Raw genomic sequence first — 11721 nt, forward strand, 5'->3', positions numbered from 1 at the left:
AATGTCACTGTCACTTTATTTTATATGGCAACAGTTTTCAGCCCTGAAAATTTTATCTTCATTATATTTATTATTTACGCGGTGATAGATTTATGATACGACTTCAAGTTTGGAAAATCGTTTCAATTGTTTTGAGGTAAAGAAATATAAATTGGAAAAAGCACTATGTCATAATAACTAATGTAGTCTTCAAGTGGAACATTTGTAAAGGCTAAAGCAAAGGTCAGATGCACGTCAATCTGAAATATTGAAGTTTGAACTTTCAAATTCCAATCATACCAAGCAAATCTTAGATAGATTATATTATGTGAATACTATTTTCCTTATTATATATCAATAGATATCTTGTTTAGGTACCTAGTGATAAGTTGATTGTGTGAAGCTGATAATATCATAAATTATTATATATTGACCAAAACTTTAAGTGAAATACTGCCAACAAACCGGTATTGTGATATAGTAATAATATTAAAAACTAAACGTAAACTTGTTTGTGGTGAATGTTGTTGTGTGCACGTATTACATTATTTAATACTCCTTCCTTTCACTTATATGGTGTCTCTTTTGTCATATGTTTTTAGATATTCTAGTGAAATTTAATGTCTTTTGATACACATATGAAAAGCATTGAATCTAAAGTAAGTATATCTATCGTCCATAATAAAAAAGTCATCGCAATTTGACATCATATTTACTTCTGTATAACTCTGATTTAATTTCCTTGACTTGCCTTGTTTCTTGAGTTGTAAGACTTACATTACTAAAGTTGTTTATACTAACATCATTACTAGTAATTTGAAGCAATTTATTTATTGTTACAGGATTCAACAATGTTACGTGGTATAAAGCTTGTGAGTAGATATCTAACCTTATTATTTTGTAATATATTCTGTTTTCCCCCTTATTAGAGGAAAACAAATTATATTATATTCATTTAACTTCCTTGATGTATAAGAATTTATAATTTTAATTAATTAAATGTGTTTTCATTTTAATGCTCAAGCCTGCAAATAAAAGGAAACTATACAAAGTTATTTCTCATAATTTTAATTCACTGCATAGCTGGGTCAAATTTGGTAGGTTGAGAGGTTCTTTGTCTGCTTAGTTTTTTTTTGTAAGTTTGAATGAATACTTTGTATATTATTATAAGTAAGTAGTTGTTTATAATTAATTATTTAAATTAAAATGTAAAACATTTTTTTTTGCAGTGGAGTGCAAAAGGATTTACCTTGGAGCCCTATGTCACATCTTTGCAATTAGTAAGCAATTATACATCTGCAAAAACAGCTTCAAACAACCAAAATCTGCCAAGACTACCTGTACCAAAACTAAATGATACTTTAACAAAGTATTTGAAAACAGTTAGACCTTTCCTTAATGATGAGGAATTTGGCAATACTTCAAATCTTGTTAAGAAATTTGCATCTGATGGTGGCCCTGGGCAGAAATTACAGGTAATTAAATTATAGTATGCAGTATGCCTTCATTGTTTTTGCATGATGTTCATTACTAAAATAGTAATTTCATTACTAAAATACTAGAAAGAAATTAAACAAAGACTGGGATTTTAAATTTTGCAGAGTCTTTTGGAAAACAGAGCAAGTAAACACCAGAACTGGCTTGAAGAATGGTGGATAAATACTGCCTACCTGGAGTATCGTGATCCAGTAGTTGTTTTCTCCAGTCCAGGTTTAGTTTTTCCATTCAGAAAGTTCAATAATCAAAATGAACAATTGGATTATGCAGCTAAAACTTTACTTGCTGCTTTGGATTATAAATCATTGATAGATAAGTATGTTTAAATCTTTCACCAATTTTATTTTAATCTATTACCCAATAAACAAAATTTCATTGCTTACACCAAACAATTTTTTTATCTTATCAATTTATTTTCAGTGATAAAATACCTGTGGAAATGATGGGAAAAAATCCTCTAGACATGTCCCAATACAAGAAAATATTTGGCACTTGTCGGGTACCACATGCAAAAAGGGACAAACTGTCTTTCAATGATAGCAAATATGTTACTGTTATACACAATAACCATGTTAGTATTAGAATAGGCTTCCATTAATTTTGTACATTGATTATGCAATAACGCTAACATTAATACTAAGATAAGTTAATTAGGTGAACAGATGTATTTTTATTTATTTATTTATTTATTTATTTATTTATTATTAGTACAGAAAATAAAACACTTTTTACAAAATATTTTGCGCTGTGAAACCTTATAAGGTTTGTAACAACGCTCACAGTCGCATAATCGCCGTTTGTTATTCGCAAGAAAGACAAAAGCAGTGCCTACATAAACCGGTTCCTTATCTGGATATTACATACAAATACAGAGTGTTCAATGCTATTTATTGCTTAATCATTTTAGTGTTTCGATATAATCATGAAAAAATTTTTATATATTAACTCTATCATTTAATATAATGTATATGTATATATATGATTATAGATATTCCATCTTGATTTGTGGGGAAATGACAACAAAAGACTTAATAAGGAACAAATTGTAAAAGGTCTCAAGAAAGTCATAGATTCTTCACAGTCTCGCACCGATGATGCTGTTGGTGTCCTCACTTCAGAAAACAGAGACACGTGGGCAAAGGCTTATGAACTATTAAGTAAAGGTAAGTAAGTATTAATATTATTTCTAAATAAGACTATCACGCTAAGCACTGTGAGATTGTGTGAAATGAATCGCGATTTGTTGCTTAGTAGCAAAAGTCGCCATATCTATTAATGTTTGCACAAACAGCTGCTTCTATTACGTATTGGTCGTCGTATGTTGAGGCGAAGTTGATTAAACACACATATGATATTTAAAAATGAGACGACATTGGATTAAATATCAAAAATTTGTTTGCACTTTGACACAAGCATTAAATTTTATAAATTTAAGACAAAGCCACAACAAAGATATTAAGATAGTTTATGGTCTAAAAAAGATTATCCCATAAATCCTATGATATCCTAATCAGGAGCTATGCGGGGAAAACTGTAACTGTCAATCAGTTCTTCTCTTCGCAGATGAAACCGCAGGCGGAAAGCTAGGATTTAATAATCACATTTAAGTTCTTTAATCTTTTAAATATCTTATTGTCATTGCTAACTTTTCCTGTATTTATCTTGAAGTTTTGTTAATTATGTCAAGATAGTTTTATCAGTTAAATTTTGCAGAATAACGTTTTTGTTTTCTATAATACCAGCCGCAAATATCGGCTTCGCCCGGGCTAATCTGGATAAAAAAAAACAAAATATAGTAATATTATTACCTACAAGCTGCGCCACGCGGTTTCACCCCGCGTAAGTTCGTATCCCGTTGGAATATCGGGATAAAAAGTTGCCTATATGTTATTCCAGTTGTCCAGCTGTCTACGTTCCAAATTTCATTGCAATCGGTCAGTAGTATTTGCGTGAAAGAGCAACAAACACACACATCCTTAAAAACTTTGGCATTTATGATATTAGTAGGAGTAGGATAGGATAGGATAAGGTAGGGTAGGATATTAGTAGGATGACGCTTACAGTTATTTTAGCATACTACAGATTTCTCTCAACAACGTCACCTCACAGTCTCACAACCTCTTTATAATATTAACGGCTTCGCCTGTGGTACATATATAGCCTAAAGCCTTCCACAATAAATGGGCTATCTTAAATTGAAAGAATTATTCAAAACGGACCAGTAGTTTTGAGATGAGCGCGTTCAAACGAACAAACAAACAAACTCTTCAGGTTTATAATATTAATATATTGTGCATCATGTAAATAAAGATAGATTAGATAAGCACAATAAATTCGTCAGTAAAACTATGTTAATACAATTAAAAAACTTTAAGCCAATTGGTCAAGGAAGAATCATTTATATTAACACGTTGGCTGCTGAAACACACCTGTTGTGTAAAAATGCTTGGAACCAAGGATGCGGCTTTACACGCCTAGCGTGTGGAAGCCGGCATCCGCGATAAATCGCGTCTACTGTGCGTAAAACACGCTGTGCGTGTTTTATTTTCTAAGCCGCCAGTGCGTGCGGGCAACACATTTTTATCATAAAATATATTTTTTTATGATTTCTGCCATTTTTATTATTTTCTTTGTTTAGATAGTTAGGATGTAATTTTAATAAAACGAAAAAGAAAATATTTTGTACAAATAATAAAAAATGAAAACATACATTTATTATTTGGACAACGTTTTATGTACAAAATAACCTCTCTAATATCATTGGTTGACGATAAATTGTTACGCTGTTATATTAACACTCCGAAGCAGAATATCTGAAGCGCGTTCAGCATGAAACTTATTGCTAATCTATATTCTATAAGGAAGAATATCTTTATGTACGAGTGTTAACAAATCAAATCCTAGTATTTTCTTGTGTTTTATTTTACACGAGTATTATACATTTAGAAATTCAAACTTTTTAACGGATTTTGAACGCGAATCATTCATTACATTATTAACCCGACGTAAAGTGTTCGAAGCGTCGGGCTAATAATATAATGAATAAATCGCGTTTAAAATCCGTTAAACAGTTTTTAATTTCTAAATGTATACTACTCTAAAAAGTTTAAGGAGAGGTCGTTATTAGTACCTTTTCAGCTCATTGTTCATTAAAATATAAAAAGCATTTTGAAAAAAATACAAATATGTGTGCAGAAAAATAAAGACTACTGTAATTTCTTTAAAAATAAATCGCGATATCAGAAATAAAATAATAAAAAAAAAAAATTGTAGAACACACACGGTGTGTCCGCCCGCACAGCTGGCCCGACCCTATGCACACGCGCAGCGTGGGCTCCCGCACCAGCGACGAAAGCGGTACGGCGAGATTGCCGCCGGTGCGGGAGACACGCTGAGCGTGTCATAGCCGCATCGCTGGATGAAAAAAGTTTCTGGATCAGCAGTGAAATTGTTAATAGCCATTTTCTGGTGGCAATGAAACATTTTCTTGCCATAAAAAGGAGCCTAGCTTTATAAAGGATAACGTTTTCATATGACGAACATACATATCGAATACGGAAACCATACAGAGAAAAACACTAATAAGACTCATTTGCCTCTGCAAAACGAAAAAGGGTGATATGATATCGATAATGGAATCACGCCTGATGTTAAGCGATCACCACCGCCCATGAACATTCGCAGAGGTAGTGCCTCTATGAACGTTTCCCGCTTTATCAAGTAAGGGATAAGGAAAAGATTTACGAATAGAGAGAAGGAATTGACTGGGAACGGTGAGGAAAAGGAAGCGGGCCTCCTTTAAAAACTTATCTTTCAACGGGGCTTCAAAATCACTGCTAAAGATGCCTAATTGAGAAAATAATGTTTGTATTATACGTAGATATACACAAAACAAACGAGTGGATCGCAATACACAGTAGTAGGTCTGATTAGTCTTTCCTTATAATTTTATCTCGTCGGCACCGAGGATATAAGAGAAAATATAGTGAAAGGCCTGTGCTTCTGTGCCACTTAGTCATAAAAAGTTGTTAATAAAATGGAAATTGTAAAAAAAAAAACATGAGTTCGATTACACGTGCACAGACGAAACGAACCGCCGCTCGTTGCTCGACGTGGAGCGTAGTATAGCGGTGCTGTGCCTGGACGGCGCGGCGGGGCTGTGGCGCTGCGCGGACGAGGACGCGCGCCGCACGCTCGCCGCCGCGCACACGATACACGGCGACGGCGCCAATGCGAACGGCGCTAATCGGTGGTTCGATAAAACCGTGCAGGTGAGGTCATGCGCTGGGAACTAACTTACTAGTCGTTAAGTACGAAGTCTGGTGTGTGTGTGTGTGTGTGTGTGTGTGGGTGTGTGTGTGGATGTAATGGAGTGTAAGTGATAATGAAAAAAATTATTGCGGAAAAATCATTTGCAGACGCTAGTTTCAGAAATGAGAATGCTTCCTGGAAAATTGTATCCCGGCGATTTTATGTCCTGCTCATTCAAATTCATAAAAAGATCCTTATAATAAATTCAAACACTTAATTGTTCGTCACGTGTCACTTTATTTTAAATGGCTTCTGTGGAGTCATATCGTCGCCTATTATATTATATTTTTTTTATTTAATGTCCAAAAGTAATTTACCTACCTCATCGAATTCATACTACATTTAGAAACGTAATCGCTCACAATACGATGCTTTCAGTTCATCGTTGGCGCTGATGGTATAACTGGTTTAACCTATGAACATTCGCCGGCTGAAGGTCAACCAATTGCCATTTTGACTGATTTTATTATAAACTATATGTAAGTTTTTTTGTTATGTTTAGTCTTGAAATTTGCATATTATACGTTACGTTTAACCTGTCCTCTGCACTTAATGAATTGGTTTTTAATAAAATATAGATTATGGATACGTAATTAAATTAATAATAAACTAGTTGGTGACCGCGACATACTCAGCACAAAAAGACTTAATTTAAAAAAAATCAATTATCGTTATATGGTTAGTTATTAATGCCTGTCTTAACTTACTTTTTGTAACATAAAGCGCCATTTAAATCGGCTCAGCTCTTTCAGAGATTAACCAGAATTTCTTCAGTCTATTACATCATTTTCTAAAGACACGAAAATATTATAACTGAAGTCTAAATCGCTATATGTTTTTATGCCCACAACATCTCATTTATCAAAAGTGTTATGGAAATGATTAATGACTCTCGCTTATATTCGCAGTTGGAATGACCAAACATATTAAATTTACAGCGATAAAAATTCAAGCAGCGAAGAATCATCTGCGTCTCCGATCGAGCCGGTTCAGCTAAAATTCAATGTGAGCGGCGAAGTATCGCAAATGATAAAGGAAGCGAAGGCGAATTTGGACAAGTAAGAAGTCTATTTCATTCACACCTCTATAATGGTGAAGAGAATATTATAATATTTTATCCTTTTTTTATGTGATAGCGGGCAACTGAGCTGGTGGTTCGCCTGATGATAAGCGATCACCACCGCCCATGAACATTCGTAGAGGTAGTGCCTCTGCGAATGCGCAGCCCACTTTTATGGGGTAAGGGATAGGGAAAAGATTGACGTCAGGAAAGAAGGAATGGACTGGGAAGGGTAAGGAAAAGAAAACGGGCCTCCGGCCCCCACACTCAACGTACGAAACACAATAGCTTGCAATTGTGTTATTATATATTAATATTATTTCACGCTGGTTTTCTGTGGGGGCGTGGTACTTCCCCGATGCGAGCTGGCCCAACTTGTGCCGAAGCGTGCTCGACTCCCCCATGAAAGAACTATAAAAATGCATTGCACTTTCAATTAATATTGCGATTTTTTTAAAACATGCTGTTCTTCAGAGGAAATCCGAATGATAGAATCCGCCTTCTTTACTTTTGATATTGGGGTAAATTATTAGATTTGTGTTAACAATTTAAATCGTAAAAAGAATAAATTAACATATACTATCTCAGAACTAGAAATGAGATATCAAGATCATTATGACCTTTTACAGGTTAGTTGCAGACCTCGATCTAAATTGCTTCAAATTTGATCGATATGGCAAGAACTTTATTAAAACCCAAAAGATGAGTCCAGACAGTTATCTACAAATGGCAATGCAATATGCATTTTACAGGTATTTACAAATAAATATTAAAAAGTAATTACGAGGAACCTTTTGATAAACATTAATAAACATTAGTGATAATAGTTTTTTTTATGTAAAAACAGGTTCCTAAAAGACTAATTGATTTTTATTTATAAAAGTAAAAAAGACTCAATTAGAATCATTGTAAGAAATTATCATTCGGCTGTATTTTTGTGTTTGTTATTTCATCACTGATTAATGGCTTACAGCTTATAGCTTACAGCAGTCAAGATCTGGTTGGGATTAGCGCGCACACGGCGCAACGGGGATGTGCATATCTCTTTCGTATTTTATCTTAAAAACAGTCTATATTGCAATAACGGGGCAGCTCCATTAACACTCGGAACGCATTGATGTGTAGGACACAAAGAGAATACGACTGTTGAGCTTGTCTAACCTACGTGTAGAAGAGTTTGATACGAAAGAAATATATTTTTGACTGCAATCAGAACAACTCTTTACAATTATAATAAGACAACCGATTCGCACCGGCTCCGTCCACATAGATATTATTTTTGAGTTGGGTTAGTTTATGTGTGTAATTTATGAAAAGATTAATCATCATCATCATCATCAGCCCATATATGTTCCCACTACTGGGACACAGGCCTCCTGTGAGAGTTCATTAATAATATTTAGTATGATATAATTTATCAGTCTGCACAACACTCCCGGAGCGCACTACGAGTCAGCAGCCACGAGGATGTACGCGGGCGGCAGAACAGAAACGATCCGCTCTTGTTCGATCGAATCTATTGAATTCGCGAAAACGATGCTCGAGAAACAGGCCTCTCCCAAGGCGAAAGTGGAAGCTATGAGGAAGGCCATCTCAGCACACAAAGATTATACTGTACAGGTGAAATTATAAATTTTTTATCTATACTTAATATTATAAAGCTGAAGTGTTTGTTTGTTTGTTTTTTTGAACGCAGTAATCTTAGGAACTACTGGTCTTATTTGAAAAATACTTTCAGTGTTACATAGCCCATTTATTTAGGAAGGCTATAGGCTATATATATACCAAGGGCGAAGCCGGGGCAGACCATTAGTTTGGTATATTTATTATGTCCCTTTTTACACCATAACAGTAGGCCCAGATTCAACTATGCTAGCCAACAATGGCATATTTTTTACGTGATTTATTGACATAGTTTGCTATTACAACTGTGATATGTTCTGGTTAGCTTACACTAAGCTTTGTTACTTACGAGAAGCTGAGAGACCGCTGGTAAATGGTCATCAAGGATAACTGTTTAGTAATTTAGGAGGAGGAGGAAGAGTGTGTAACCTTTTTTTTTATAAAACATGGAAAAAATTTCAAGTCATTTTCTTTTAGGCTTTACAAGGTCTCGGAGTAGATAGGCACTTGCTTGGCTTAAAATTGACTGCAATAGAAAACGGAATTGAAATACCAAAATTATACTCTGATCCCGGATACACAAGAAGTGCTCATATGCGAATATCTACTAGTCAGGTAAGGATTGCATAATTTTATCACATATTGTTATAATCGACATTTGTATCAAAATGTTATTTAATACAATAATGTTGAATGTGAGATGACTAAGAAGATAAAGTCTCTAATTTAAATTCAGGTTTCAATAGTTTTAAATACAAATATCGTGATGAAATTACCAGGTAGAAATAAAAACTTAATTGTTGATCACCGGATGTGGCCTGAACCCTCATCGGGCTATCTCTGCAGCGGGAACGTAATATGAAATGAAATGAAACGCTATATAGCCCTTAAAAAACTTATATATAAAATTCCTGTGTCACAATTTTAGTTACCAAATTCCTCCGAAACGGCTGGACCGAATTTTATAAAATGTTGTGTGCATATTGTGTATGTATGAGAATCGGCCAACATCTATTTTTCATACCTATAAATGAATAGAGTACGGCAGAACAGCGTTTGCTGGGTCAGCTAGTATTTATGTACGTGTTAACCGCAAACGTGTCCAGGTTGCGTGCAAGTGCGACGGGTTCATGTGCTACGGGCCGCTCGTAGCGGACGGCTACGCGACGTGCTACAACCCGCGCGACGCCGACGTGAACTTCGCTACGGCGGCGTTCCGCGCGCACCCGCACACCGCAGCCGAGAGCTATCGCCAAGCGCTTGAACGCGCGCTACAAGATATGCATGATGTGCTTCTCCAGAATACACCCTCCAAATTATAAACCTGCCTTTTATCAGGGTCAGGTTTCTTTTTATCTTGGGTTCCGTACCTAAAAGTTAAAATGGTAGCCCTAAGTGTCGTAATACGACTCGAACTTAATGGGTTTTATAAACGACTTTTAATCCTAACTTCAGACTCTACTACGCGTCGGTCCCCTTATCGCGTGTAAGCCGAACAAGCCGATATTTCCATTCCCTTACTTCGCTCGCATCAAATTTTGTTTTATTAAAAGGCCCTTTTTCTTTCACCAGGTTAAGTGTGGTCTACGAAATTTCGGAATAATCTGTTCCTTGGTTTAAGTGTGAAAGTGTAAAAGACAAATATATGAACCGTATCTTTGTGGCTCCTTTACACAACTATATATATACTGCTTTTGTTACTGCTATATCAATACAAAAATGTATGTCATTCAATATTTAGTATTAAAGTAAAAATTTACGCCTGGAAGTCAATTATTAATATAAGATAAATGTAAAATATACATTTGTTTTTAAATTTATTTATCATGTTTTTATTCTTTGTTACACATTTTATTATAAAAACGTATTAATTTTTGTTATAAAATATTTTTTCAGATAAATAAAGAACAATGCTTAAAATAGTTATTTTTAATTTCTTGCACATTAATTACTGTTTAAATTTACAATATAAAATTAGATATAAACACTGTTCGTTCTATCAGCCCGAATGTGTTCTCATAACTGTTTAGTCCACTATTCAAATTAAATTGCAATTTAAATAATACCTATATTATTAATAGTCATTCAAAAATGGCCTTTGATATTGCTCAGATTGATGATATAATTCGAACTTAGTATTATAAGTTAATTTCCGAGATAAAGCTTTAAATTTAAAGACTATTTATTCTGATACAGGGTCTTAATAAATAATAATGAAACACAAAAATAATAATAAGATCTTTAATGATATAACTAAAATTATATTATTACAATAAATAAATTCTATGTATGAATAAAATCCTTTTTAAATGAAAACGTACATAACGGATGCCAGAATAAATTGTTTTATGTGATCAAAAAATTTGAAACTTAACCGTTGTAAACTGCGCAGTGGATGTATTTTGTTTAGTAGATCGTGATTGTAGGCATGTAAATGATGTTCCAAAACTAATTTATATAATAAAAGTAAAAGGTAATAGGCCGCTAAAAAATTAAATTGCTTTCATGAATAATTAATGATGTTATATAATCGATATTATTACAAGCATTATGTTACATTAATTTTGTTAAATTATAGTCATAACAAAATTTTATAATTTGCTAAATACCTACTTTACATCAGTTATAGTTCAATGGTGTAAGATGCATTCAAACGATTATATCACGCAGGAAAACAAGGACACGTTATTATCTAATTTATTTTATGTATTATATAGTAGTTATAGACTAAAAATAACTCTGTTCACGCGTATAAAAAAAAGTTATGAGTGATTTCGATTGTGACATTGCCCTTCTCACGATTATATAAAGACAGTTCGATTAATAGACCCTGTACAGTCAAAAAATTATACCAGGGAAGTCTCATCCTCTCAACCGAACTTTACATATAATATTGCAGCACAAGCATTTTTCATTCACCTGAACAGGAAAATTAGCGTTACAAAATATGTCATTGCTTAAGTAGGACTCATAAACTTTTATTATATTGATCATAATTAAATGCCATTCTCATTATTATATATACCTAATTAATTTAACCACCAAGTTCAATACTGGATAAATAATATAAAATGATGTACCCTTGATCATACAATATTTTATCATCTCAATTTAAATAAATAAATAAATCATTAATAAATGTCAAGAGTCACGTAAAATATTAACATTGTGAAACCATAGATGATACATTTAAATTACGATACAAGGAAACAGAAAGTTAACATATATTATTTTAACACATAGCCCATATA

The 11721-nt window shown here is 33.6% G+C and overlaps 2 protein-coding genes across 6 annotated transcripts in view; one reads left to right on the top strand and one right to left on the bottom strand.

The window, feature by feature from the left end:
- The first annotated feature begins 21 nt into the window (after positions 1-21).
- On the top strand, positions 22-10252 carry LOC119830692 (carnitine O-acetyltransferase-like). Of its 5 annotated transcripts, XM_038353802.1 has the most exons (14): positions 250-638; positions 822-851; positions 1209-1454; positions 1581-1792; positions 1897-2047; positions 2465-2639; positions 5560-5747; positions 6166-6266; positions 6726-6845; positions 7477-7599; positions 8269-8467; positions 8948-9085; positions 9577-9809; positions 10043-10252. In XM_038353802.1, exons 1-13 carry the CDS (start codon positions 600-602, stop codon positions 9790-9792), a joined length of 1938 nt encoding a protein of 645 aa, XP_038209730.1. In that variant the 5' UTR covers positions 250-599; the 3' UTR covers positions 9793-9809; positions 10043-10252. The 5 variants fall into 5 exon arrangements, with proteins under 5 accessions (XP_038209739.1, XP_038209756.1, XP_038209730.1 ...); XM_038353811.1 differs by lacking the exon at positions 250-638 and adding an exon at positions 22-136 and having other exon boundaries at positions 9577-10252; XM_038353828.1 differs by lacking the exon at positions 250-638 and adding an exon at positions 138-222 and having other exon boundaries at positions 9577-10252.
- Positions 10253-11381: 1129 nt separating this feature from the next.
- LOC119834032 (E3 ubiquitin-protein ligase Su(dx)-like) overlaps positions 11382-11721 on the bottom strand; it is a 9544-nt gene continuing 9204 nt past the window's right edge. Inside the window, exon 10 of the mRNA XM_038358348.1 lies at positions 11382-11389. Coding sequence (XP_038214276.1) covers positions 11382-11389 — 8 coding nt within the window. The remainder of the gene's footprint in view (positions 11390-11721) is intronic.

The sequence above is a fragment of the Zerene cesonia genome, chromosome 1 (genome assembly GCF_012273895.1).
Source record: "Zerene cesonia ecotype Mississippi chromosome 1, Zerene_cesonia_1.1, whole genome shotgun sequence".
NCBI classification, from domain to species: domain Eukaryota; kingdom Metazoa; phylum Arthropoda; class Insecta; order Lepidoptera; family Pieridae; genus Zerene; species Zerene cesonia.

Coding starts and splice junctions, on each gene's coding strand:
- LOC119830692 (XM_038353793.1), top strand. CDS start 600: ATGTCTTTTGATACACATATGAAAAGCATTGAATCTAAA. Junction 7,600..8,268: donor ATGCAATATGCATTTTACAG/GTATTTACAAAT, acceptor ATAATTTATCAG/TCTGCACAACACTCCCGGAG. Junction 8,468..8,947: donor ACAAAGATTATACTGTACAG/GTGAAATTATAA, acceptor ATTTTCTTTTAG/GCTTTACAAGGTCTCGGAGT.